Source organism: Calypte anna, chromosome 22 (assembly GCF_003957555.1).
Source record: "Calypte anna isolate BGI_N300 chromosome 22, bCalAnn1_v1.p, whole genome shotgun sequence".
Lineage (NCBI taxonomy): Eukaryota > Metazoa > Chordata > Aves > Apodiformes > Trochilidae > Calypte > Calypte anna.
Window position 1 is genome coordinate 4,382,814 of NC_044267.1, and position 27,883 is coordinate 4,410,696.

The following is a 27,883-nucleotide window of genomic DNA, read 5'->3' on the forward strand; positions in this document are numbered from 1 at the left end:
CAACCACTCCTGGATCCTCCAGCCTGGACATCAGGAAGAGTTTCACTGCCCAAACACAGCCCTGGGTTGTGAGCAAGGAGGCAGCCATGGAGCTGGAGACTTCCTGGAGGTGCCAGGCCCAAAGGGTTTCCTTCTCAGCCTTACTCCAGGGGAGAAGTGGTGACTTCAAGCCTGGAAAAGAAAGTTGAGCTGCTTAAAAACCACAGGAGGGGTACAGCAGAGCCTTGGGGTTCAAGGCCACCCCACACCCACCACCTTCTCTGAGGGAAACTTTGCTGACTTGAACCCGGATTCTTGGTGAAGAAAAATCTTGGGGTTTTGTTTTGTTTGTCCTCAAAATCCCAGGGAAAAGAGAAAGAAGGGCTTGGGATGCTGGTGAAGCTCAGCATCAAGCCTGCTACTCACCAGAGTGGGGATGTGAAGTCTGGTGTGCAAGATGGTCCTCAAAAAAGCTGGAGAGCACCTGGAACAGCATGTTGGGAGCCCAGGAGGGGTGGGGAGGGACTCCTGGCATCTCCCTCTTCCCATGAGGAACCAAAAGAACCATCAGAGGGGAGCACACTCTGTTTTGGGGCTCCCTGGAACCAACACCTTGCTTCTGCCCTGGGGTGTGCTGGCCTGGCCACCTTGAGCCAAAAGCACCATCTTCTCAGGACCTTCTCGTGATCCAAACCCAGGATCTTGTCATGAAGCAAAGCCAGGATTTTGTCATGAGGAAGGGAGAGGAGATTTCAGCAACACGCTGCCCTCAGAGGTGGAACTTTGGTGTTTTGTGGGCTCAAGATCACGTTCCCCAAAAGCATCTTGGCTGGAGAACGTGGCCTCACACCTTGTGTTCCTCCAGGGAAGGAAAAATCCAGGGCTTGGGGACACAGGACTAACCCCAGCTGTGAGCTCCATCCCGTGACACCCCTCAGAGCCTGGTGACAGCCCCAGGGGAGGACACCACCAGCCCTGAGCCCTGCCAGAGCATCTCAGCACCTTGGGCTCACCCCTCCTGCTCGCAGCACAGGGGGTGCCAGGACAACCCCAAACCCTGGAGGTGAAGTGGAGGCTCAGGGCAGGTGAAAATTCAGCATTTTGACACCTGGAAATATTCTTAATATTCCAGGCTCACTTGAAGCTTCTGCCCCACAGGAGGAACCAGCACAGGCAGGAGGAGCTGCCCCACAGCACCCCATCCTTCCCTGTCCCTCTGTGTCAGGAAGACACCACGGCTGCTTGGGGAGGGGACACTGGAGGCAGCAAAGAACCAAAAAAAAAAGTTTTATTAAACAGCAAGAAAACCAGAAAAAAAAAACAACCATCCCCATGGTGTGCTCCAGCCTGAACCAACCCCCCAGGCCCACAGAGCTGCTGCTCTCCCATTCCACCACCAAGCTCAACCTTCCCCGAGTGCCTGGTGGTGGCCACAGGGTCCTGGGTGTCCTCAGGCCAAGCACCTACTGAGAGCCCAGGGGTCCCGGGGGTCTCTCTGGCCAAACTCAAGTCTTCTCCAAGCACCCAGTCACAGCCAAGGAGTCCAGGGCTCCCTACAGCCAAGCTCAGGTTTCCCCAAACTCCTGGTCATGGCCAAGGGGTTCTGGGGGTCCCCACGGCTGAGCTCAGTCTTGCCCAAGTGCCCAGTGGTGGCAAAGGATTCCCCAGGGCCCCTGAGGCCACACTTGGGTCTTCCACAAGCACCTGGTGGTGGCCAAGGGTCCCCAAGGCCACACTCAGTCTTCCCCAAAGTGCCTCAAGTGTCCCGGGGGGCCCCATGGTCTTCCCCAAGCACCCACTGGTGGCCGAGGGGGGTCCCAGGGGTCCCTATGGCTTCTGTCCCAGCGCGGTCCCCGCGGTGGCGATGCCGGGGGAGGTGGCCAAGGTGATGAGGGTGGTGTTGGTCCCTCCTGGCAGCACCCCCTGGGGCACCAAGTGTCTGCTGGCCACGGCCTCTCTGGTGTGCAGGATGGTGCTCCCCTCATCCACCACGGAAGGGACCCTCCCCAGGGTCTCCACTGCCCCCAGAGCATGGCTGAGAGCTGGGGGGCCCTTGCTCAAGCCGCCCTCCCCGCTGTGTCCCAGGGCTCCGTCCCCCTTCCCCGTGCTCAGCGTGGAGGTGAGGATCAGAGTTTTGGAAGCTGTCTGCAGGACGGGTCCCACCTTGGGGTGGAGCAGGCTGCCAGGAGAGCTGGGGGTGCTGGCCAAGGGGGAGGTGGTGAAGGTGACGGCGCCAGTGGGAGAGGTGGCAGATGAGGAGGAGGAGGAGGAGGAGGAAGGTTGGATGCCCGGCAGCTTGAGGGGGGCAGAGGGAGCCTCCCCCATCCCCGATTTGGTCAGTGCTGAGAGCTTGGCGTCCGACATGACGTAGAGAGTCTTCATGGGGCTGGTGGTGGTCACTGGGGAGGAGGCAGAGAGAGGTCAGTGGCTGTGGGTGCCCACCCGGGGCTGCAGACCCTCAGCTGAGCAGTCACAGCATCAATGGGAACACCCTGACCCTGGGAACTGCTCAGAGGGAGACCCCCAAATCCTGGGCAAGGAGACCACAACAGCCCAACTGGGGAACCACCAGCAGCACCCTCCTGGACTGCTCAGAACCCCCAGGGAAGCCCCTCTCCCCCCTCAGTGATCTTCTCCTCCTTCTGGGACAGCACATCATGGTCCTTCTGAGCCAAACCAGCCCAGGGTTTGGCCTCTGGGGTGGAGCTGTGGGCAGCAGCATCTGCTCACCATTCCGGAGCCCCTGAACCAGGGAATCCCAGAGTGGGTTGGGTTGGGAGGGACCTTAAAGCTCATCCAGTGCCACCCCAACCATGGACAGTGGGGACAGGAGCGCTGGGGACAGCGCTGGGAGAGGCAGAACCTGCCAGACATTGAGTTCCAGATTGGTTTGGGTTAAAGGGACCTTAAAGCTCACCCAGGGACACAGCCCAGGGTGCTCCAAGCCCCACCCAACCTTCAGCACCTCCAGGGATGGGGCAGCCACAGCTTCTGGGGGCAACCAGGGGCTCAGCACCCTCACCCCAAACAATTTCTGCCTCATGCCCAACCTCAGTCTTCCCTCTGTCAGTTCAAACCCTTTCCCCTCATCCCATCGCCTCCAGGCCCTTGTCCCAAGTCCCTCCCCAGCTTTCCTGGAGCTCCTTCAGGCTCTAAGGTGTCTCTGGAAGGTTCTCTTCTCCAGACTGGACACCCCCAGCTCTCCCAGCCAGGCTGCAGATCAGAGCTTTCATCCTGGTGGTTCTCCCATCTGATTCAGGTCCCACAGCAGCCACAGCCCAGAGAGTGACCAAGGGGACAGAGACTTCACTAAAACCCCATCACTGGGTTTAGATGTGCTCAAGAGAAGGAAAAAAGCTGCTGGGTGAAGACAACCCCAACCTGGAACAGCTCCTGTGGCTGCCCAAAGCTGTGACAGGGATGGAGCAGGTCCCCAGGAGCAGGAAGCATCGTGTCCAACCCTGGGTCACCTGTCCCCACCAGTACAGTGTCACCAAAGATGCACCATGGTTGGCCCTCACACTCATCAGTGGTGACAGCATGCCACCACCACCACAGCCCAGAGCAAAGGACAACCAACCATCTAACCATGATAAGAGCATCCTGGGGGCTGAAGGGCAGGGGGACAGCAGAACAGGGCACTCCAGCCACCCCTCCAGAGCTGGGGTGGGGACAGGGAGGCTGGGGACACAGCACAGGTAGAGGATGGTGCTGCTGGACATCAGCAATGATCACTCCACAAGACTGAGAGCCTGGAGAACTTTCTGTGCTCAGCCCCCCAGCAACTTTCCTACCAACTGGTTGTCCCCACTGGATGCAATGCCAAGCAGAACCAAAGTGGGTCAAGTTCTCCACAGAGGACCTAACACCACCCACTAGCTAAGACAAAGAACAAAAGCAAGAACTGAAAACACTCAGAAGACTCCAGCCCAGTGCTTCTGCACCTCCCTGCTGAGCTGTGGAGGAGAAAAGGGGGTTGGAGGGTCTGCAGAGGTCAGTGAGCTGGGCTTCAACACAAACCAGGGTGGTAAAATGATCCAGAGTGGCTTCATTTGTCCTTTGGAAAACAAGGGGCAAGAGGAAACGGCCTCAAGAGAGGTTTAGATGAGATACAAGAAAAAACTTCTTCACTGAAAGGGTTACTAAAGCCTGGCACAGGCTGTCCAGGGAGGTGGTGGAACTGCCATCCCCTGAGGGGTTTAGAAGATGTGAAGATGTGAAATCAGTTGAAATAAACCAAAACCCAACTTGGGAAGAGGTCCAGAAGCCTTTGAGGCTGCCATGGATCACAAGACCTCTTTGCATTGATCTTTGTTTGGGTGTGAGGCTGGGCAGTGGCTCTGCAGGGTTCACTGAGCTGGGACTGGATCAGTCTGAGAAGGAAAAAAAAAAATCAACAGAGGCAGCAAGAGGGAGCCAGGAGAGGAGGATGGGGACCCTCAACACCAACTGCAGATCAGGCTGAACACCCCAAAGTTGAACTGCCCTGAAATGGAGGCCTTGAAGCAAAACTTGAAGGGAACTACAAAGAATTAATGGGTGAATCTAACTTCATAGAATCCCAGAATGGGTTGGAAGGGACCTTAAATCTCACCCAGTCCCACCCCCTGCCATGGTCAGGGACCCCTCCCACAGCCCAGGGTGCTCCAAGCCCCATCCAACCTTCAACACCTCCAGGGATGGGGCAGCCACAGCTTCTGGGGACAACCAGGGGCTCAGCACCTGCACATGGAAATTTTTTTCCTAAAGCCCAACCTCAATCTGCTCTCTTCAAGTTTGAACCCATTGCCCCTTGTCCCCACACTGCACACTGCAGCTTTCTTGTAGCTTAAAGGGAGAAAAATAATGAAGAAAAAAACCAAAACCAAACACCAACTCAAAAAGAAAGCCATGGGCTTAAAAATAAGGAGGATTGAGGCAGTTACTCCCTGGAGTGACTCCACAGGTGTCACCCCACCCCACCACTGCCCTGTGCCTCACCTAAAGGTGCTGCCGAGCTCAGGAGTGCCGGGGGGGTGGTGGGAGCCATCTCGGGGGCAGCTTGGGCTTTGCTGAGATCCATCTGAGCCAAGAGCTTGCCAGGAGGGGTGGTGCTGGTAGCCAGGGTGGCCAAGTTCCCAAAAGCACCGTCTGGAGCCTGGAAGGGTTACAAAGTAAGGGAGAGCTACTGGAAGTGCCTCATCCACCAGCCAAGGGGGGGCTGCAACTGCTCCTCAGAGCTCTCACCTAAAAAAAATAAATTAAAAAAAAATTGGGAATCAAGAGTGTGGCTTCTTCCTGCTCCTGCCAGCCTCACCCTCACTCTGACCAGGAAAAATGAGCACCCAGAGAAAAATCTGCTTTTTAAAAGCAGGATGGGGTCACCTGCAGCACCAGGACAAACTCCTTGCCTTTTTCTGGAGCTCTGTCCCTGTTTGTGGCTCTCAGGGACATCAATCCTGCTCTGGCTTCCTCAGCAGCAAGAGTAAAGCCACAGCCAGGAGCTCCAAAATGGGTCCCAGATGGTGTGGATTTGTAAGGAGGCTGTGAAATCACCCCTGGAAGCCCAGCAAAAACCAGGACCTCCTGGATGCATCCTCTGCATCAGAAGAGCTTCCCTCAGGCTTGATGGTGTAGCAGCTCCTCTGCCCAGAACCAGCTGGTTAACACCAGTGTCCAACAGATATCCAACTGGGAGAGCTTGGATGTGTGTCCTAAGGCAGGTGGCAGCACACCCAGTGAAATACCTGGAAGTTCCCCAGTCTGAGGAGGTTTCTCAAAGGCCTCTGGGCTGCCTTCACTGGCCTCAGCTCTGCCCAGATGCTCCAGCCAGCTGACTGAGCAGAAAAAGGAAAAAAAAGAAAGCCTGATCCAGCATCACTCCACTCTTTACAGAGCTACTACCAGGACACAACCACAACCACCACGTCTGAATCACCACGGAGCAGTTTCTTGAAAAGAGAACCTGCAGCTTGCTCCTCTTTTCACTTTCCAGCCACCCAAACGTTTCTGCTCCTTCCTCCCCTGCTCCTCACAGAAAGCATTTGCACCAGACACCTCAGGGAGATTCCCTGATCCTTCACCTCCCTTTTAATGTTCAAAGGAGGAAAAGAGTATCCACTCCAAGCTGCTGCAGGCATCACCCTCACTTTTAATTAAAAAATCACAACCTCTGCGTGGGCTTCAGCTTCCTGCCCAGCAGAGCCTTCAGCTGGAATTTCAGAGAGAACCCAACCCCCTGAGGCTCCTGCTGAAAGCACAAAGAGTTTTAAGCCCCCGGTGGCTTCCCCAAAGCCTTTTGTGAATTTGCTGCTTTACAGGAAGCTCTGCTGGCTGATGTAAGCTTCATGTGCTAAAGGTACAGAGGAGCTGATGTCAGGGGCTATAATTAGTCACCAAACCACCCAGCTGATGCCATTTCCTGTAAGCAGCAGCTTCTGGTTGGCTTTCCAGGCAACTCTCACAGCCTGGCCACACCACTCAGCTCTTCCCTCAACTCCCATCTCAGCCCTGGAAAGAAAAGTCCTGGTGGAGGATTCACTTCCAAGTGTCTGAAAATATTAACTCCTCTGGGAACTCCTGAATCAGCTCCATGGAGTTCCTGGGGGACACTGAGGGTCTCCCAAAGGTCATGGATCATGGAATGTTCAGGATTGGAAGGGACCTTTGGAGCTGATGCAGTCCAACCCCCCTGGCACAGCAGGATCCCCCAGGGCAGGCCACAGGAACACATCCAGGAGGGTTTGGGAAGTCTCCAGAGAAGGAGACTCCACAGTCCCTCTGGGCAGCCTGGCCCAGGGCTCCCTCACCCTCACACTCCACAAGTTTCTCCTCATCTTGAGGTGGAACTTCCCATCTTCCAGCTCCAACCCATTCTTCCTTGTCCTGGGCACCCCTGAACAGAGATTGTCCCTTCCTTCCTCTTGCCCCCCCACCCCTCAGCTACTGATGGACATTCACAGATCCCCTCTCAGCCCCAGGGCTCTCACTCTTTCCTCCCAGCAGAGATGCTCAAGTCCCTTCCTCACCCTCCCAGCTCTCCCTTGGCCTCTCTCCAGTAGATCCCTGGAACTGGGGAGCCCCAAGCTGGATCCAGGATTCCAGGGGTGCTCTCCCCAGGGCAGAGCAGAGCAGAGAGGGAGCAGAACCTCCCTGGATCTGCTGGACAGACTTTTCCTGATGCCCCCAGGACCTCTGGGGAACTGACTGCCCCAGGACCCCACGGGCTTGGAGCTGCTCTGAAGGAGGTCTGGGGAAGCCCAGCAGTTCTGAGAGGCTCTTAAGCAGTCTCTGAAGAGCCCCAAAACCAGGGATGAAGGGTTTCAGCCCCAAGAAGCAACTCACCCTCTGCTCAGGTGGGCTCTGCACTAGCTCTGTCTGTCCCAGCTCTACCCGAGTGGGCTCTAAGCTCAGCTCTGCTCTGTCGCAGGCTCTGTGGAGCTAGAGAAGGGACTGAAAGAAACACAAACAAGTCAAGAGAGGAAGGATGGGGGGGATGTTCCTAAATTCCAGCTTTAACCAGCAAGAAACCTGGGTGGGCACCACAGGTGGTGGTGGAGGCAGGGCCAGCTCTACAGCAGCACAGGACACATGAAGGGTTTGGGGCTCCTGCTGTGGTGCTCACCCCAAAAGGCTTCCTCCTTGGGATGGTGCCTCCCTAAATACATCTCAGGGCTTCAGGCAAAGGAGCAGAAAGTCATAAAATGGTTTGGGCTGGAAGGAACCATAAAGATCATCTGGTTTCATGGGCAGAGACACCTCCCCCAGCCCAGGTGGCTCCAAGCTCCATCCCACCTGCTCTTCAACACTTCACTTGGACAACCTTCAGGCAACCTCCAACCTCTGCAGACAGCAGCAAGGTGGAGAAACACTCTGCACAACTCGAGCCAGCCCAGGAAAATGGACCAAAACTACAGCTTCATCTCCAAAGATTGCTCTGCCTCTCCTACAGCAGTTTCCCTGCCTGGGCCTTACTTTAGAGATAGAAAAAGGAAAATCGTGTGCAAGAGGAAAAAAAATAAGCCAACAAACCAAGCCCTGCCAACATGGTGTGATTTGGGGCTCCTCAGGCTCCAGTGCAAGCTTAATCACTGCTGGGAACAGGGGCTTGATCCTCACTGGCTGCTCCACACTCCGAGTGCCCAAGCTGCAGCATTTCTCCTGCTGGGAGCCTTTTGACTCTTCTGTCCCCCCAGACACACCCCAACATCCAGCAGCCCCCCTCCTGCAGGGCCTCCTCCAGCCCCCTGAGGCAGGACAGGCCTGGGCTGCCTGGTTTCTCCTCCTTCTCCACCTCCAAGCAAACACCAAGAGGAGAGACCCAAGTGTTGGGGAAGCCACCTGAGCTTGGGGTAAGCTTGCTCATGGCACCTCCCAGCCAGCCCTGCCCAAACACCCTGTGCAGGGTCTCAGATCCAACCTCCCCACCCTCACATTTAGGGATCCAGCTCACAACTGACTGCTCTGGGTGGGAGCCCAAGGATACACCTGCAGGAAATTCCCCTCAACCCCCAGGATTTGAAGTTGAGAGGTCCATGTCTGTGGACCCAACACACACAAAAAAAACCAAACAAAAACCCAACAACCCAGGCACCTTCTGCTTTCAACTCAGCCACACCAAGACTTGCCCAAGGAAGCCAGAAGGCAGCCAGGGATCCTTGAGGGTCCAAACAGCCAGAGGTTTTCTTGCTGCCAGTGACCCACCTCCAAAAGGAGATCTCAGCCACCAGACACAGCCCTAGAGCACACCCTCAGCACTTCAGAAATGGGTTTCAACAGCTTGGCAGAGAGAAAGAGCAGGAGCTGGACACCTGCAGAAGGAAACTGTACAGGATCCCTGACACCTACCTGTCCCAGCCTCGTGTCAGGGCACCCAAGAGCCAGAAGCAGCATTCCCAAGAGGACAGCATGGCCAAGCCTGAGCAGGCAGGGGACAGGCCCTCAGCAAGCAGCTTTCCTCCTCCCACCAAAACCTGGCACTGCCAAGAAAGCTGCAGGAACAACTCCCACACTGATGCTGGCTTCCCAAGTCCAGCTGGAGATGGCCTCAGTGCAGTGCTAAGGGGATATGGAGGACAACCAAACCCTGCCACTAGCAGAGACAAAGATGATCTGGCTCCTCCTCACCTGGCTCCTCCTCACCTGGCTCCTCCTCACCACCACCTGGCACAGCCCCTTTCTCCTTGGCCTCAGCAATGAAACTCATCACCCCCCAGAGAGATGTGACCAAGCACATCCCCCACCCCCCCAGCCAACTCCATCTGTAACAGTCAGCAAAAGCTCAGAGAGCAGCAGAGGACACTTCATCTCTAGAGATGATGTAAAAAATCACCTGAGGTGCCTGTGTCTGCATTGGCTGCTCCTCCAGCTGGGGCTGCACAGTCCCCATGGCAGCCTGGCTCAGCGTGGTCACCCGGCTGGGCTGTCCCCGCAGTGTCACCGTGATGGTGGTTGGGGCCTTCAAGCCTGGAAGAAACATGAGGGAGATGTCCCTGAGCCACAGGGACTGTGGAGGTCACCTTCAGCACAGGAAGGACATGGAGATGTTGGAGTGGATCCAGAGGAGGCCACAGAGATGCTGGGAGGGCTGGAGCAGCTCTGGAGCCTGGGGGAGAGAGTTGGGGGTGTTCAGCCTGAGGAAGAAAAGCAAAAGGTTCTGGGGAGACCTTGGAGCACCTTGCAGTGCCTGAAGGGGCTCCAGGAAAGCTGGGGAGGGACTTGGGACAAGGGCCTGGAGGGATGGGATGAGGGGAAAGGGTTTGAACTGACAGAGGGAAGACAGGTTGGAGATGAGGCAGAAATTATTTGGGGTGAGGGTGCTGAGCCCCTGGTTGTCCCCAGAAGCTGTGGCTGCCCCATCCCTGGAGGTGCTGAAGGCCCCAGGTTGGATGGGGCTTGGAGCACCCTGGGCTGTGTCCTGGGTGTGTCCCTGGGTGTGTCCTGGGCGTGTCCCTGGGTGAGTTTTAAGGTCCCTTTAACCCAAACCAATCTGGAACTCAATGTCTGGCAGGTTCTGCCTCTCCCAACGCTGTCCCCAGCACTCCTGTCCCCACTGTCCATGGTTGGGGTGGCACTGGATGAGCTTTAAGGTCCCTCCCAACCCAACCCACCCCACTCTGGGATTCCCTGGTTCAGGGGCTCAGGAATGGTGAGCAGATGCTGCTGCCCACAGCTCCACGCTGAGGACCAAACAAGCTCTGGAATCAAGATTTGGGGTGCTGGGGTGCTGTGGGTGCCTGACCCCCTTCTCCCTCACCTGCTGCTTGGTTGGAGATCTGAGCCAAGCCTGGGAGGCTGCTGGCCAGCTTTGCCAGCCCCCCGTTTGTCAGGAGCTGGTGAATGGCCGTGGGCTTCCCGCTGGCTGAGGCTCCCAGGGACAGGGAGGTGGCGACCGGGATGGTGCGGACGATGGTGCCCGTGGCTGTGGTGATGGCACCCAGGCCCTGCAGGGGGGTGGGGGTCTTCACAGCTGAGGTCTGGGAGGAGAAGAAGAAGCAGTGAGTACCTGGCAGGGGGGAAAGAGGATGCCAGGATGGCCTCTCCCACCCACTGGAAGGCTGCAGGGGTCTCCAGACACAGCTCTGCAGGCCAAGCTGTCCCCTCCACCCTGCACAGCCTCAGCTGGGAAGCTGGACTGGGAGAAACTGGGAGAGACTCCTCTTCCCCTGACACCACCCGGTCAGTCAGGTCACCTCAAACTGAAGGGGTGGGAGCACTGCCTGAGAGGTCACGGGTTTGTGTCTTCCCAGAAAAACAAGGAGAAAGATCAGATTCCCTGCAGTTCATTCTCCAAACCTCCTCACCTTCTAGGTGGCCACCTGGAAACCAGCCCCCCCCTTCCTAACCCTCATGCCATTCAGGGGAACTCCTAATCCCTGGGACACAGAATCATTTCAGCTCAGTTCACACCCAGCCTGCCACATCTCTTCTGCTCCTGGAGCAGCCACCTCCTCTATCTCAGTTCCCTCTGACTCCTGATGCCTCCAGGCAGCTTCCCTCCATACAGGGATCTGATGCCTCCAGGTTCTGTACCTGCACGGGTGGCCCAGCAGCAGCCACACTGCCAGGAAGGGCTGAGGACTTGGTCCCAATGTCCTGCAGGCTGAAGCTCAAGCCTTGCAGCAGGCTGCTGGCAGATGCTGCTCCTAGGAAAAAAAAATGTAAAAAATAAAGAATTGAGGTTTGGAGAACTCACCACCACAAAATCCCAGGTCTGTTATACAGCAAGTGTCTGCAAAACTGTTACTTGGGAGGGACCTTAAAGTTCATCCAGTCCCCACCCCACTGCCATGTGCAGGGACACACCAAGGACACACCCAGGACACAGCCCAGGGTGCTCCAAGCCCCATCCAACCTGGGGCCTTCAGCACCTCCAGGGATGGGGCAGCCACAGCTTCTGGGGACAACCAGGGGCTCAGCACCCTCACCCCAAACAATTTCTGCCTCATCTCCACCCTCAGTCTTCCCTCTGCCAGTTCAAACCCTTTCCCCTCATCCCATCCCTCCAGGCCCTTGTCCCCAGTCCCTCCCCAGCTTTCCTGCAGCCCCTTCAGGCACTGGAAGGTGCTCCAAGGTCTCCCCATTGCTCCCTTCTCTTCTCCAGGCTGAACACCCCCAACTCTTTCCCCCTGGCTCCAGAGTGCTTGAATCACCTCAGTGGCCTCCCCTGGCCCCAGCCCCACATCACCATGTCCTTCCCTCCCTCCTCTGTTGGGGACCCCAGAACTGGAGCCAGCAGTGCAGGGGAAAGGTTCTCACAAGATCCACAACATGACCTGGAAACTGTTTTGACCTTTTACATTCAGGAAAGAGACACAGAGAGAGGCAGGCAGGTACCTTGGAGGGCACTGGGTGGCTGGGCCTGCATGCAGTGGGTGCTGCTGGCCACCAGCCTGCTCTGCAGGGTGTGGAAGGCGCTGGGTGCTGTGCTGCTGGGGATGACAGCAGAGGCTGCAGGGCCTGGGGAGGAGGTTTCTGCTCCTGAAGTCAACCTAGAAAGGGAGCAGAAGAGAAAGACTCCAGTTAACAATCAACAGCACAGGGCAAGGTGAGCTGGCTTTGTCCCCAGGCCATCCAGGGGGGTTCCTGGAGGTGTTAAGGGAAGGAGTTGAGGAGATGCATGAAGCCAAAGCAAGAGAAGTTTCCCTGTGTCCAGTGAGGCAGCCAGAACAAGGAGCACCCCTGGCAAAATCTGTGTTATTTCCCAATAGGAACTGAGCTTGTTAGATGTGTGCATCCACCTTGGTGCTGTGCCACCTACAAGCAATTTATTTGGTGGTAAAACACTTCTCATTTAAAACCTACTTTCTGTTTGAGACCACCTCTTCTTCCTCTCCCCTCCCAGATCACTCAGAGTCCAAGCTTGGTTTGAATTAAAAAGGAAAAATAAGTGATGTGAGAGGTCACCATCAGATTCATTCCCCTACAGCCAGTTAATCAACTTCACCAACTGATACTGAGGTTTCTGCCACCCCCAGTTTTTGGTTAGAAAAATGCCTGACTGTCAGGAAAGGATTAAAGACAGCACTGAATTTCTGGCAACAACACCACAGACACTCAGAAGACAGAGAAGTAAACTTGGGATTTGGGAAACCACACAGAAACATCACCCAGGAACCCAATACCTTCTACTTCTGCCCATTTCTCAGTCTGATTCTTGCTGTCAGTTGAAAACACTTTTTAGGAGCCAAAGAGTCACCCACCCTTCAGAAAATTCCAGTCAGGAGCAAGAGAGCAGAAAGCTCCAGTGTGGTTGGTGCTTCCCACCAGCAGCCTGGCCAAAAAAGACCCTCAGCTTATAAAGATACCACTCACTTGGGGGTGGTGAGCAGTCCTGCCAGCTCCTTGGCACCCGACACAGCCTGGCCAACAGCCATGGGGACTGGCTTCCCAGAGACAACTGCAAAAGAAAAGAAGAGAAGACACCTCACTCTCCTCCTCCTCTTCCTCCCTGGGTGGTGAGGGATTCCCCCCCTTTCACAACAACCCCCACAGGCACGGTGCTGGGGGCCACAGGCTCCTCCTGCTCCCAAAGCATCTTCTCCAGGAAACACACACCCCGGGTACCATCCAACAGAGCAAGATGTTTATCAACAAAACATTTCTTTGTGAAGAAAAACACGAAAGCTGCTGTGGTGGAAGTGTTGATGACAAAGAAGATTAAAGGAATCAGCTTCCAAAGCTGCCGAGCAGTGAAAATCCCTCAACACCAACTGCAAAGCTCTCTCTTAAAATATTATCTCCACTAATTCCCTCCTCCAAAGCCACCACGGAACAGATCTACCACCTCAGCTGATGAGCAGGGCTCTGGCTGGGTGGTTACTGATGGATTTTTTAGGGTTCTTGCAAGACACTTCACAAAAATACACAAGGAATGTGGGGAGTCACAAGATTGGTTTATTGCGGCGCTTTGGGATACAACTGGGTTTGTCTTGGGCATTCCTCCTGCTCACACCCGTTGGTAAGAGTGGGAATTCTTGGGTTTGGTTCATGTTTAACTTCTGCAATTCATTTCCTTTCTGTGGAAAGAAGTAAAGTTTGGAAAATTAAAAAAAAAAAAAAATAAAAAAGACTGTGGAAAGCAGAGGTTTGCAAAGCTGCCAGGAGATGAACCTTAAAAAAACCCAACAAGGACTTGGATTTAGTAATTCATTTGCATGGTTCAAAACGAGTTGATAAATTAACTGAGAGATGGTTCCTGAGGAGGAGAGTCATTTCTCAGCTTTGAAAACCTCTGATATCCTCTGGGAGTGGAGCCCCTGCCTTGTCAGCCCTGCCCTGCACCAACAAGCCACTGCTCGACGTGTCCCAGGTCGCACACACCAAGGCAAGACTTCAGGTCCAAGAGTGACAGCACCCAAAGCTTCTGTCCTCCTCCTGAAGGCTCCAGATGACAGCAAATCCCCTCTTCTTGGGCTGCTGGGTTGCAGGCTTTTTTTTCCCCCCATCTGCAGAAGCAGGAAAGGAGCTGGGATTCGTTTACAGGAGTCAGAGTTCCAAGGGGAGCAGTGGATGGGGCGCCCAGCTGAGTGGTGAAGCTTCAGCACACAAAGGTCTTCCAGAGGGAGGGACATCCCCATCATCCCAAAAGCAGGAGCACATTCCAAGGCAGAACTTCAGGCAGGCAGCAGGACTGGAGATGTAGAAGGAGGAAAGTGTTCTCCAGGCCTGGCATTCTGCTTCCAGCAGCAGCTCAATGCCTCCGAGGAGGGAGAAAAATCCACCTGGCAGCTCCCAAGGCCACGGCTGAGGCTGCACTCCTGAGTGCTGCAGGACAAAAGAGGCTCCTGCCAAGCCCCTGCGTGCTGCTAGCCCCCACGCTTCCCCAGCTAGCCCTGAGCTGCTCACACCTCAAGGCTCTGCTTTGTTTTCTGCAGCTAAGTGCTCCAAAAATTATTTAAAATAAATTAAAAAATTTTTAAAACTCACTTCTCCCCTTCCCTCCCCACGCCGTGCCCCAGGGGAGGGGGATCCCTGGTTACAAAGCAGCTTTGCAGAGAGGACAAACTCACTTTCTGCCTGGGTGGTGAGGGGGGCTCCGTGCCCCACACCCGCAGCATCTCCGTGGGAGACAATGGTCACCTTGATTTTGGCTCGTTTGGAGGGTTTGGTGCACTGGGTCGGGCTGGGGCTCTGCTGCTGCCTCTTCAGCTGCACACGTACATCATCTTTGTCAGCCCCTTCCGAGTGCTCTGAGGAGACTGGAACTGAGGGACACAGAAGTAGCTGGGTTGAAACCCGAGGGCCGGATCCTGCCAGGGCAGCGCCGGGTGCAGCAGGGGGTGGAGGAGGACACATGCCCATGCACACTTCCACAGCTCCCTCCATGCCAGCCTTGCCCATCACCCATGCCCCAGGAACCCACCAGGCTCCTCCTTTCCACCATCTACGCTGACTTCTGAGGACCCTAAAGCTGCTGGCTGGTGGGCAGAGCTGGGGCAGGGCAGCAAATCTGCCCCTGCAGTGAAACAAAAAGCAGATGGCTACAGGGACATCACACCTCCACAGAAAGGCTTCTCTTCAGTCCTGGCATCAGGCCCCTCGGATCTCCCTAATTTCCAGGTGAGAAGCAGAGGATGCAGAGACTTGGGGAGGTGGTGCAGGGATGCTGCCAGTGCTGGGGCCAAAGCTGAGCCCCACTGCTGCTCCAAGGTGCCAGCTGCAGGATGTGCAGTGTGGGATTCCCGGTGCTCCTCACCAGCCTTCCAGGAGCTGGGAGGTTTCTGAGAGGCACAAAGCGAAGCAGTTGTGAGCACAGAAGGGTCTGCAGCAAAGCCAAGCCCAGCCACACGACCCCTGCACTGCTCAGGACTAGGTGGGGAAACCCACGAGCTGAGATTTCTCTTCCACACCAGTGATGCATTTTGCTGCCGTGGCCTTGACCCTCACCCCCATTCCATCCTGCCAAGAGCTACTCATGCCAAAAAAAAGCCCAAAGGAGTGATGCCAAGCTGCTCAGGGCAGCCCAGGAATGGTCTTGGTCTGCATTGTCCTCACCACCTGCTTTCCATCTGTCTCCAAGCACTGGGGTGTAAGGGCCCAGCCCCAGCCTGACACCTTGATGGTCTGGGGTGGAAGGAGAGCGTGGATCTGCCCCCCAGGGTGGTGTCTCCAAAATGCAGCCACAGCTACAGCTGTGACTCCCAGCAAGGAGGAAAGACCTTTCCTCAAAGCTACAGAGGGCCCTCTCCATCAGGAGCTTCTGCAGACCAGGGCTGAGCCAGATCACTCCTCCTTCACAGGTGGTGCTGGGCATCTACACGGTGTGTTCAGCAGCCTGGGGACCAAGGTGACAGAACTCCAGAGAGTTGGGTTGGAAGGAACCTCTGGAGATCATCCAGGGCAGGATCCCCCAGAGCAGGTGGCACAGGAGGGACTCCAGGGGGGTTGGGAATGTCTCCAGAGATGGAGACTCCACCACCTCTCTGGGCAGCCTGGCCCAGTGCTCTGCCACCCTCAAAGGCAACAAGTTCCTCCTCAGCTTGAGCTGGAGCTGCCCAGGGTCCAGTTTGTGCCCGGGACCTCTTGTCCTGTCACTGGGCACCACTGACAACAGACTGTGCCCCCCCTGACATAAACATTAAACCTTTTCATTTCTATATACTCAGATATGGACAGATGAGATCAAACCAGTAACTACCTGTGTGTACACAGATGATGTATTTATCCATTCCCTGTACACCACCTACACACCTCCAAACCACAGGGACAGCACAACTCCACAGCCAAAACCCTCAATGTCAGGTGACTGCCAACATTTTGGGGCTGTTCTGCCTCCCCAAACCAGGTGCCAAGCTGACTGTCCTGCTATCAGACACCCAACCCCAACCTGCTAATCCTCGTGCAACCCTCCCCATGCTTCCCACCCCCTCCAAACGTGCATGGCCTGAGTCACTCTCCAGAAGAACCTCGTGCACAGCCCCTGGGAACCAAAGCCACCCCTCCCTGAGTGCCACCAGCCAAGCAGGAGAGTCACAGGGCACATGCAGAGGCATTAGGTGCCCCTCAAAGCATCCCTGAGCAGTGTCACCCAACGTCCCTCCTGTGTCCCCAGCGAAGGGCTGGGCTGGGAGGAGCACCCTGCTCCCAAACAACAGGGAATGCTCCCCACCCTTCCCACCTCACAGCTCAGGCAGCAGAGCCAAGGCAGGGAAGAGCCCAAAAGACCTCAATCATCTTTCAAATCTCAGCACAAGGCAGCCCAGGCTGGTGTCAGCCTCTCTGCACCTCCCCACCAGCAGGAAAACATCTACTCTGGTTTCTGTTCCCCCCAGATCCTGGGTGGGAGGAGGCAGGGCAGGTGCTGGGCTCCATGGATGCTCCCAGTGAATCCCATGGCACAGGGGGAAGGCAAAGCAAGGCTCAAGGGAGAGAGAAACCTTTAAACAAGGCTCAAAGGAGAGAGAAACCTTTGGAACAACCAACTCAGCCAAGGTCTCCTCCACACCAACACTCAAACAGAGAAGTGACACCTTGGATTCCAACCTCTTGTCCTCTCCTAATCCCAGCTCCACACAGTCACACCCAAACCAAACCCATTGTCTTCAGCTCCCCTGGGGGTCTCACCTCACACTCTCTAACCCTCTGAGGACCTCACACACTCAGGGCCACCTCCCCAGGTGACCCAGCACCCAACACACAGGGCTCAAAGCTGCTCACCTCCACATCTCTGCTGGTCCTGCTGTGTCCCTCTCCCAGAACATCCCCACCTTCCCAAAGCCAACCCTTGCTCTGCTCTTCTGCCCAACCTTCCAACTCACTTGTTCCCAATCCTGCCAACAGCCCCTTGGTGCTCCAGGTGTTTGGGACACTCCACCAATACTCGTGGTGGGCTCTCAGGCTGATGTCCACCTCCCCTTCTTCTCAGCCCCAGCAGAGGGTTGGAAAGGGTTAAATTCACCAGCACAAAAAAGTCACCAAATTGTCCACAAAGTTTGAGGCCAGCAGAACTGCCAGAGCAGAGCAGCATTTACCCAGACAGCAGGGAGAGGGAGGAGCTCAGGAGAAGGGGATGTTCTCAGTGAGCAAAGTGAGCCATGGGCTTCAGATACAGCAAGGAGAAAGCAAAATGCAGGGGGAAAAAGGGACACACCAGGCCACATCCCCAAACCAGGGCAAGGGAACAGGAAGATGATGAAAAGAAAGGAGCAGTGACAGAGAGAGGGAGAGAGAGAGAGTGAGAAGTGAGGAGATACTCACCAAAGAGACATGAAGAGGTGCCAGGAGGAAGAGCTTTCCTCACCAGCATGTTTTGTTTCAGAAAAGCAGCAAACTGAGCTGAAATGAATCAGAGAGAATTACAGTATCACAGCCCGGCTCTGGAGAGGGGAGAGGGAACTCCAGGGACACCACTGTGACCCACAGACAGAAGAGAGCTGGGAGCAGGCAGGCAGAGAGCTCCAGACACCACTCATCCAACCAGGGGCACGAGGGAGACACACTGCCCTCCTCTCTGGCCACCCAACACCAGGAGGGACATCAGCTCAGCTTTCCCTGAGAGCACAGCCCACCAGCACCAGCCCCACAGCCACGGGGGAAAAGGTCAGGGAATAGGAGTAGGAACAGGAGAGGCAGGAGCAGTTGTACTGAGAAGCTGGGAGCCATCAGCCAGCACCTCCTTCAGCAGCTACGGCCACCAAACCTGGCCAGAAGCAGCACTCTGGACAAAACAAGGTGACCACAACACACCCCACACTACAAACTCTCCTCCTGCTAGCTAGAAACTTCCTCCCTCGACTCCAAAAACCAATGAACAGATTTTTTTTCAACCCATGGCCTGAGAAATGAATGGAGAACCAAGCTGCAGCTTCCCCTGCATCCCACCCCTGAGTTAGGGAAGAAACTTTAGAAAACGTGGAGGGTGAGAAGCTGGCAGGAGACAACAAGTCTGTTCAGGTCTGTCTTGAGCAAAGAGAAAAGGAAAGAAAGGGAGGATGGAGAACTCCTCTCCAGGTGCTGCTGGGATTTGCCAGAAGGGATCACATCACCACCAAAACCATGCCCTGAATCCAGAGCATTCCCCACCAGGCTGAAGCTTTTTAATCTGCAGCTACCAGGACAAACCAAGCCCCCAGTCTGTGATCCAGAGCAGCTTTTCCAAGGCCATTTGCTGCAAGATGACTCTGTAAGGACTCAAGCTCAAGACCTTCAGTCACCTCCTGAGCACTTTAGCCTCCCTCCCATGTAGCCTTCAAGGACACGAGACACCAGACAAGAGGCTCACACATGAGAAAGAATTAAAAGTGTGGCTATGTGGAGAGTTGGTCAGGCAGAACAAGTTACAAGCAGCAGCGAGGCTCCACAAGCTGCAGAACCACCATTTCCAACTTAATTTCAACCCTCCACAGAGCACTGCCTTTGGATGAGAGATGGGGGAGGATGAGGCGTAGAGAAAACTGCCACAGGGAGCTTGGAACTCAAGACAGGACTCAAAACCCAAAAACCTAAACACATCAGGACAGACAAAAGAGCAAAAATGGGGTCGCTGAGAGGGAAGAGGGTGGGCAGGAGGCAGGGCAGTACCTTGTGCCTGCTTGTGTGTCAGGACAGTGTCCGTCCTCTGCACCTGCCTCTTCAGCAGCTGCGTGGTGCTGAGCTGGCTGGGCTTCTGCAGGGAGGACACAGCAGCCATCTTCGTTTTGGGGCTTGAAGTGGGGCTGCTGGAGACACTGGATAAGTCCTGTTTGAAGGGAGGGAACATCTCTTACCCCCACAGAACCCAAACAGTTGAGAACTTGCAGCCCTTTGCTGGGACAGAGCTGTTTCTGAAGGTTTGCTTGCCCCACTGCAAGCCATGAATCCCCTTCATGTCCTCCTTCCCCCACCTCTCTCACCACCCCTCAGGCAGTACAAAAACATCTCTTCACATGACAGAACCAGAGTGTTGAGTTGGAAGGAACCTCTGGAGATCATCCAGGGCAGGATCCCCCAGAGCAGGTGGCACAGGAGGGACTCCAGGGGGGTTGGGAATGTCTCCAGAGATGGAGACTCCACCACCTCTCTGGGCAGCCTGGCCCAGTGCTCTGCCACCCTCAAAGGCAACAAGTTCCTCCTCAGCTTGAGCTGGAGCTGCCCAGGGTCCAGTTTGTGCCCGGGACCTCTTGTCCTGTCACTGGGCACCACTGACAACAGACTGTGCCCCCCCTGACACCCCCTGAAGTGCTGATAAGTGGTGATAAGATCCCCCTCAGGCTCCTCTTCTCCAGACCCCACAGCCCCAAGTCCCTCAGCCTTTCCTCACAGCAGGGATGTCCCTGTCCCCTCATCACCTTCATGGCCCTTCTCTGTCCCCTCCCCAGGGGGAGCCCAGAACTGGACACAGTTCTCCAGCTGGGGCCTCACCGGGGCAGAGCAGAGGGGGAGGAGAACCTCCCAACCTCAGCCTTCCCCAGCTCCAAGCATCCCAGGGATGGTTCCCACCTCAGATCCCGAGGGAGAGGCAGGCACTTTGGCTGCTGGGGAGGCAGGTCTGCTGCTTCTCTCTGGCAAATCAAAGGAGAGGTCCCTGCGGGTCGGGTCCCGTGGTTTCTTTTTCTTCTCTGCATCCAGGTCCCGGGGATCAGAGCCCGAGTGGCTCTCAGCTCGGGTGAGGACTCCAGTCAAGAAATCTGCAATCTCATCCTGGGAAAGGGGAAAAGAAATCATGAAGACCAAGCAGTGAGAAGATCTCTAAAATCAGAGCTTGAAGCAAAAACCAAAAATAAAACAAAACAGAGAAAGAAAGATTCCCAGGAGGACAAAGGGACCTCTCTAGGTTTAATGTTCCACAAAATGAAACCCTAAAAGCTCTGAGGCTTTCTCACTGAAGCTCAGACTCCCCTGATTCCTGTCAGATGGGAGAGAAACCTGATGGTTTCTCCACTGCTCCCAAACTGGGGAATTGCTCTCTCCTGAGACAGCTCCTGCAAAACCCTTCTAGGAGACAAATCACCCCCAACCCTGGCAGTGAAGCTGAGATGTCTGGACACTCAGACACTTCAACAGAGATTTGTTTATAGATCTGAACTGCAAAAGGGAGATTTCTGTGGTTACCTGGATGCACCTGTCCACCATACTCTGGGTCAGGCCTTCAGACTTCTTTTTGGCTTTGCTTATCCTATGAAAGAAACCAGAAGGATGTCACTGTGCTTGGTTTTCCACAGCACTCCTCCCCCAAGAGCAGGATTCAAGCCCCAGAAAGCTCAACAGAGACCCAGAGGGGGGCAAGAGCAGCTCCCTCAGCTCTCCAGAGCACAGTCTGCTGGAAAGAGGAGATTCAGCCCTCAGAAACCATGAGGAAAAAGGCCAAGTGTCCACTTTTCAAAGCAAATCTGATATTTCCTTCCCTTCAGAACTCTGTCTTCAGAATTTTAGGTTTCTTTCTTTGCTTTCCTGTCCTGATTATCCCTGCTATTGATTTCTCACCTATACAATGCTCCAGAACCTCCCCTGCACAGCTGGGTCCAGCTCTAGCATCAGACCAACCTTATTCTCACACTTGCTCAGATCCCCTAAACACCCCCAAGTGTGACAGGAGAACAAGCTCCAAAGTTTACAGCAACCTCAGGACCTTCTTGCCTCTGGCAATGCTCTCACAGTCCCCCCACCTCAATTCTGAGCTGATTCCAGAGCTGGGAAAGAGATGAAAAAGCAAATACTTGGGCTTACCACCAAAAACCAACCCTCATGCACCACACCAGGTTCTGGGTAACAAAGCTGATCTTGATGGAGCATTTTTCTGCAATTCCCATCTGATTTCAGTACTAAATCTGGGTACACAGCATGCTCAGAGCTCTGAGAAGAGACTGTCCACTTTGCAAACCATCACCTGAGATTGTCATCTGCTCCTCCCACCACCACCATGCTGTTATCAGCTCGGATTTTCTCCCGGAAATCTTCCATGGCTTCAATGTTGCACTGGAGGGAATTCTGACCAATGACAAAGAGCACAGGGGTCTTCATCTCCAGGAGGGGGTCATCAACATCCTGCAGGAGCAAAAGGGAACTGTAATCCAGAGGGACTGACCCAGCAGGCAGATTTTTGGCAGAGTCAAAGCTCTTTGTGAGATCTGTAATCTCCCAGTTAGGGCTGGAATTCCCAGGTGAATAAAACAACCAAAGGATTTTATTCCTCCATCTCTCTTTGGTCCTTACCCCTCTGGGGCCATCAATGGTGAGCAGGGGGAATCCAAGGCACACAACTGCAGTGACATATTCCATCACTGAAACCTGGGGAGAGAAATCAAAAGCAACACTCAGCAAACCTGACAGCCCAGAGCAGGAAGGGGGCACAGAAATAACTTCTGTATCTAGACTTTGCTTTGTTGAATCAAAGAGTGGGGAAAAAACAAGCCACTGAGTTACATAAATTGTGACCAGAAATAACCCAAATTGTGACCAAAAATCAAATTGTGACCAAAAATCACTCAATTTGTCACCAGAAATCATTAAAATTGTGAGTAGAGGGGGTGTCTCAAAGCCAGGCTCTGGAAAGAGTAAAAGGGACAAGAATTCCCCCCTGGCAGAACCTTAAACACAGCAGTTAACTGAAATCTAACTCTGAGCTGAAGCCATCAAGTGGGCTCTGAGAGGATGCAAAGGGTACTCACGTGACAGGCCACCAAGGCACCCGTGTTCCACCCTATCAGGATGATGGGCTTGTGAGAGAAGTGGCTGTGAATCTACAGGAGAAAAAACCCAAAAAAACACAGGGATGGAGAAGACAGACAAGGGGACAATGCCCTGGGGTGGCACAGCACCTCCAGGCAAGGAGAAGAGTCTGAATGGAGCAGGAAAGGCAGCTGGGCAGGCTGGTGGCCCTCACTCACCTCTGCCACTTTGCCCCTCACTGCCCCAATCATGTGCTCCAGGCACTGCAGCACCCCCACCCCACTGCCATTGTTCAGCAGGTGGGTGGCAATGGGGATTACCTGTGTTTGGAACAGAAAAGCCATAAATAACCAACTGCTTACTGGGGGAAACCAGTACACACAGCAATTAGCACAGCCTAGAGCCCATTTTATGCAGGAACTTGTGCTTTCTCTCTCCCTCTTTCCCTTGGGATTCGCTTCCAGTTACTCAAATCCAGGGGAAACAGAACTTCCCAGAGAGTGAGGTGCTGCACCTCACTCCTCCACACCCACTGAATCCACCACATTACTGAGGAGAACTGTAGAATGCCACTCGGGTGGGACTTGAAGGATCATCTGCTCCAGCCTTTTGAGGTAAGAACATGATTGAGATGAGATAGCCTTGTCAAGATGAGTCTTGAAAGTGCCAGGGCTGGGGGGAAAAAGGATGCCAGGGCTTGGGAAAGAGGTGTGTGAGCAGCCCTGCCTCCAGGCAGAGGACTGAGGTGACCTACAAACTCTTTCCTTCACCCTCTGCCTACCAGAAGACTCCCCAGCCCCTAATCACAGACACAATGCAATCCAAACTGCTGCAGAGGGATGGCTTTGCTCTGCAAGAGGCCCCAGACGCAGCTTCATCCCCTGTGCAGTGCCTCAGGTGCTAAAGCCCAGCCTCTGCTTTCAGCAGAACCACCCGTTTGTGTGCACTGAAGATTTTTAAAGCCAAGCTCAGCAAAGAGGCAGGAGTTGGACCTTCCCAAACCAACCATACCCACCTTGCCCAAGCAGGAAAGCTGCGACTGCCAGAACCGGTGCCGCCGAGAGGTGGGGAACATGGAGTTGGAGGGGCCAGAGGAAGCAATCAGGATGAGGGGGGAACCAGGCAACTTGCTCTACAAAATTCAACAAAGATGTGTCAGGAAAAGCAGCTTCCCTTCCTTCCCTGGGCAAGGAAAGAAGCATCAATAGGTCATCGACCCATCCCATTTCCCCAAGCAGTACAGAGGGCACGTGCCCAACATGAGGAGTTCCCCTCATCAAACGAGTCTAAAACAGGAGGAAAAGAGCCCAGGAAGCAAGACTGAGGCAGAGAGAAGAGGAAAGCAGAAAGATGAGAAGAAAAAAGGCAGTGTGAGAGCAGGCTGACTCCCCAGGGGGTACTCACAGGTTTATTATGTGACAAGACCCCCACAGCTGGGTCCCAGGGTCTCTTCAGCAGCAGGGACAGAGCCTCAGCACCTGCTGCCCCTGTCTTGGTGGTGGAGGAGAGCAGCATCCTGTCAATCAGGGTGGGGATCTGAAACCAGAGGCCAGAAAGAGCTGAGGAAAGGCACAGCACCTTGGAAACATCACCCCTGCCACCCCAAAAAAACCAAAGGAGCAAGACTCCATCAGCTTCCCTTAAGGAGTTTTATCAAACAAGAACATTTTAAGTGATAAGGAAGTGTTTTACTGCCTGGATCACCTTTCCTTTAAGTGTTTGCAGAGCATCCAGGTAAGCAGCCAGCACTGGCAAGCTGAGGGTCTCCACTAACGTTGTGTGAAGCCACTGGATCAGTTTGGTGTCCCAGTTGACACTGGCCAGAGCCTGACGGACCCTCCGAGCACACTTGTCCACTGCTATCCTCCTCAGGACTGGCTCGTTGCAAGCCTAAAATCCAGGGAATTCAAAGGAAAAAGTGAGGGCAGAAACAGAGGGCACCTCCCTGCATCCCAAACCACGGGAAAGCATCAGCCTGAAGCAACCTCAAGTGGGCAAAAGCCCAACATCCCCTCAGCCAGGAGAAAATCCCTCCTCAAAGCAGCTCAGAGCTTGCCCCAAGGCCAAGATTTTCCTTTGCCTCCAGGAAAACACAGGTGGCAACTCCAGCAGGGAATGGGGCAACTCCAGCAGGGAATGGGGCAACTCCAGCAGGGAATGGGGCAACTCCAGCAGGGAATGGGGCAACTCCAGCAGGGAATGGGAGAGCTCACCCCTTCGTTAGCCAAACGAGCCAGCCTGTCTGACTGCAGAGCTTTGTGGATCTTGTTGAAGAGCTTGTTCTGGGCCATGGTCCAACCCGTCCTGTGGGGAAACCAGAGGGAAAGTCAGTCCCTGTCCCACAAACACCCAGCTGATGGGACTGCTGGGCAAAAAGGGAGGTTTTGTCCTGAGGATCCCAGTTAGAGGGTGGCCCAATAAAAAGCAGGAGGTGTCAGATGTCACCAGGGTGTGGCAGAGAGCAGCCAAGCCTCAGAGAGAGAAGAGGAGCAGCAGGAGCAGGAAAGAACACCCAAATAATCACTGCTTTTAGCAGAGGTTAATGCCACAACTCTCAGATAAACTTTCCTGAAGAAAAAAAAACCCAAAGCATTTTTCATGGCTGCAGACTGGCTTGGTGACATGTTCAGGGGGGGTTTTTTATTGAGGCATAGCTTAATTTTTTTCATTTTTGACACTGGAACACAGGTGAACTGAGGAGCTGCATGTCACTTCCCCATCCCAACCTCCTCCAAACACGAGAGAGATTCACATGATGCTTGTGGGAGAGGTTCAAGCAGCCCCATTGCCCCCAGGAACTTTAACAGCAAGCAGATGAGAAATTCAGACATGAGAGTTCATTTTCTTTGAACATTATTCACTTCAGGAGCATCACTGCACATAGAGTCGTGCTGAATAAACCCCTCATCAACTGAAAAAAAACCTCAACACGTGAGGAGTGGGTGCTCAGAGCCCCAGATTTCATAGAATGATAAAATGGGACCTTAAAGCTCACCCAGTCCCACCCCCTGCATGGGCAGGGACCCCTCCCACAGCCCAGGGTGCTCCAAGCCCCATCCAACCTGAGGTTCAGCACCTCCAGGGATGGGGCAGCCACAGCTTCTGGGGGCAACCAGGGGCTCAGCACCCTCACCCCAAACAATTTCTGACTCATCTCCACCCTCAGTCTTCCCTCTGTCAGTTCAAACCCTTCCCCCTCATCCCATCCCTCCAGGCCCTTGTCCCAAGTCCCTCCCCAGCTTTCCTGGAGCCCCTTCAGGCACTGGAAGGTGCTCCAAGGTCTCCCCATTGCAGCCTTCTCTTCTCCAGGCTGAACACCCCCACTCCCTCAGCCTGGCTTCCCAGGGAGCTGCTCAGCCCTCTGAGCATTTCAGTGCCTCCTCTGGACACCTTCCAGGAGCTCTGTGTCCTCCTTGTGCTGGGGACTCCAGAACTGGACCCAGCACTGCAGGGGGGGTCTCAGAGGAGCAGAGGAGAATCCCCTCCCTCAGCCACTGTCTGTGCAGGTCAGGAAAGGGCTGAGAGCCCCCTGATGGCTCACGTTAAACCTCTGCTCCAGCACCACCTCCAAGCCTTTCTCCTCAAGGCTGCCCTCAACCCTTTCTCCTCCCAGCCCACCCTCACACATGGCATTGCCTCCACCCACCCAGAGAACTTGGCCTTGCTGAACTCCACGCAAGCCCACAAGGTCCCTCCTGGCCAGGTCCTGGGGACATGGACACAGGGGGACACACGGACACGGGGGGGACACACGGACACGGGGGATATGGGAATATCATGGGGATACGGGGACAGATGGACATGGGGAGACACAGACATGGGGACACAGACACGGGGGACACAGACACGGGGGGATATGGGAATATCATGGGGATATGGGGACAGATGGACGTGGGGGGACACAGACACAGGGATGCATGGACAGAAGGATGGGGGGGACAGATGGAGGGGGGGCTGTAGTAGGGGCCTGGGGACACAGGGACACATGGACACATGGACACGGGGCCACATGGACACGGGGGGGTGCAGTAGGGGCCTGGGGACATGGAGACACATGGACACGGGGACACACGGATACGGGGGGGACACACGGACACAGGGGGATATGGGAATATCATGGGGATATGGGGACAGATGGACGTGGGGGGACACAGACATGGGGACACAGACACGGGGGGATATGGGAATATCATGGGGATATGGGGACAGATGGACGTGGGGGGACACAGACACAGGGATACACGGACAGAAGGATGCTGGGGACAGATGGATGGGGGGCTGTAGTAGGGGCCTGGGGACAGACAGACACAGGGACACACGGACACGGGGGGGTGCAGCAGGGGCCTGGGGACAGGCAGCCATGGGGACAGTGCCTTTTTCCCCCCTGACCTGTTGACGTGCTCCTCCCAGTCATCGGGGGGTGGGGGGGCATCGGCGTCGGTGCGGGCGAACATGACATGGCGCTCACACTCGTTCATCACACTGCGTGCCTTCTGGTTGTCATAGAGGGGCACAGGGGTGGGGGTCACTGTCTCCACGTCGATGGGGACATCAGCTTCGCTGTGGGGAGGAATCACAACCTTTATTAAAAACGGGGGTGGCTCAACCCTGGGCTCTGTTTGAAAAAATCAAACCCTGACAAGCTCTGTGGCCTGGGCTGATTCCCCCCCCACCCTCCCAAACCCCAAGTGCACTCCCACTCCTCACCCCAAACTCACCCACTGACCCCAAAACACAGCCCCTCTTCCTGCCTCACCCTATGGCCATGAAGCCAGCCCCAGCCTGTCCCCAGGGCAGCCCACACACCCCAAAACCTGCTCCAGGCTCCTCAGCCCCCATAGGATGGCCCTCACCCCACAGGCACCCCTTACAGACCCTCAGGACCCCCTCAGCCCCACACTCTCTCCTCACAGACACCCCCAGCCTCACACTCTCCCTTCTCAGATCCCTCACAGCTCCCCCAGCCCCATTCTCCCTTCACAGACCCCTCAGGACCCCCCCAGCCCCACACCCTCCCCTCTCAACTCCCTCCAGCCCCACACTCTCCCTTCTCAGACCCCTCACAACTCCCTCAGCCCCACATCCTCCTTTCACAGACCCCTCAGCACCCCCACACCCTCTCCTCACAGACCCCTCCAGCCCCATTCTCCCCTCACAGACCCCTCAGGACCCCCCCAGCCCCACACTCTCCCCTCACAGACCCCTCCGGACCCCCCCAGCCCCACACCCTCCCCTCACAGACCCCTCAGGACCCCCCCAGCCCCACACTCTCCCTTCAGAGCCCCCTCCCGCCCCCCAGCTCCAGTTTCTCCCCTCACAGACCCTCAGGACCCCCCCATACCCACACTCCCCCCCCCGGCCCTCTCCCCCCCAGGTCTCTCAGCCGCCCCCCAGCCTCCGGGGCTCACAGGTTGGTGCCGGGCTGCCTGCGGGGGGTGAGGAACAGCATGCGGGTGGGACGGGCGGCGCTGGCGTCGGGGTGGGCGCTCCAGGGCTTGGCGTAGCTGTGGTCCAGGCAGACCAGGTCCAGCTCCCGCTCATGAGCCGACAGCTGCAGGAGCAGCGATGTCCCCATCCTCCGCGCCGACCACTGCAGCTCCCGCTCTCGGTCGCGGTCTCGGTCGCGATCCCGCTCGGCCCCGCGCTGCGACATGGCCCGGGCAGAACCCCCCCGCCCACCCCCCTGCGAGACACTGCGCGACACTGCGCCTGCGCACACACCGCCCCTGCGCCCCGGGCTGGGAAACCCCGCGGGGCGGGGACACGGGGGGGCGGGACACGGGACACGGGGGGGCGGGACACGAGGGGCGGTGGGACACGGGGGGGCGGGACACGGGGG

General features: G+C 55.6%; 1 protein-coding gene across 8 annotated transcripts; it reads right to left on the reverse strand.

Moving 5' to 3' along the window:
- Positions 1–1,249: 1,249 nt before the first annotated feature.
- On the reverse strand, positions 1,250–27,751 carry KANSL3 (KAT8 regulatory NSL complex subunit 3). 8 transcript variants are annotated; one of them, XM_030464143.1, is made up of 22 exons: positions 27,453–27,711; positions 26,434–26,604; positions 24,258–24,348; positions 23,749–23,934; positions 23,449–23,580; positions 23,060–23,176; positions 22,263–22,364; positions 22,044–22,115; positions 21,589–21,663; positions 21,263–21,420; positions 20,488–20,551; positions 19,876–20,076; positions 18,979–19,135; positions 17,656–17,733; positions 14,469–14,663; positions 12,772–12,856; positions 11,794–11,948; positions 10,990–11,102; positions 10,214–10,433; positions 9,290–9,423; positions 4,960–5,116; positions 1,250–2,378 (listed from the first exon to the last, which is right to left on the reverse strand). In XM_030464143.1, the coding sequence occupies exons 1-22, from the start codon at positions 27,695–27,697 to the stop codon at positions 1,807–1,809; spliced, it is 3,480 nt and encodes a 1,159-aa protein (XP_030320003.1). In that variant the 5' UTR covers positions 27,698–27,711; the 3' UTR covers positions 1,250–1,806. The 8 variants fall into 8 exon arrangements, with proteins under 8 accessions (XP_030320003.1, XP_030320005.1, XP_030320006.1 ...); XM_030464148.1 differs by lacking the exon at positions 1,250–2,378 and adding an exon at positions 3,394–4,352; XM_030464145.1 differs by lacking the exon at positions 17,656–17,733.
- Positions 27,752–27,883: the final 132 nt, after the last annotated feature.

Excerpts from the sequence above, each read along its gene's own strand:
- KANSL3 (XM_030464143.1), bottom strand. The coding sequence starts at position 27,697 with ATGTCGCAGCGCGGGGCCGAGCGGGATCGCGACCGAGACCGCGACCGA. Across the intron at positions 21,421-21,588 it reads CCATTGATGGCCCCAGAGGG|GATGTTGATGACCCCCTCCT; the intron begins GTAAGGACCAAA and ends TTGCTCCTGCAG. Across the intron at positions 10,434-10,989 it reads CTGCTGGGCCACCCGTGCAG|ACCTCAGCTGTGAAGACCCC; the intron begins GTACAGAACCTG and ends TTCTCCTCCCAG.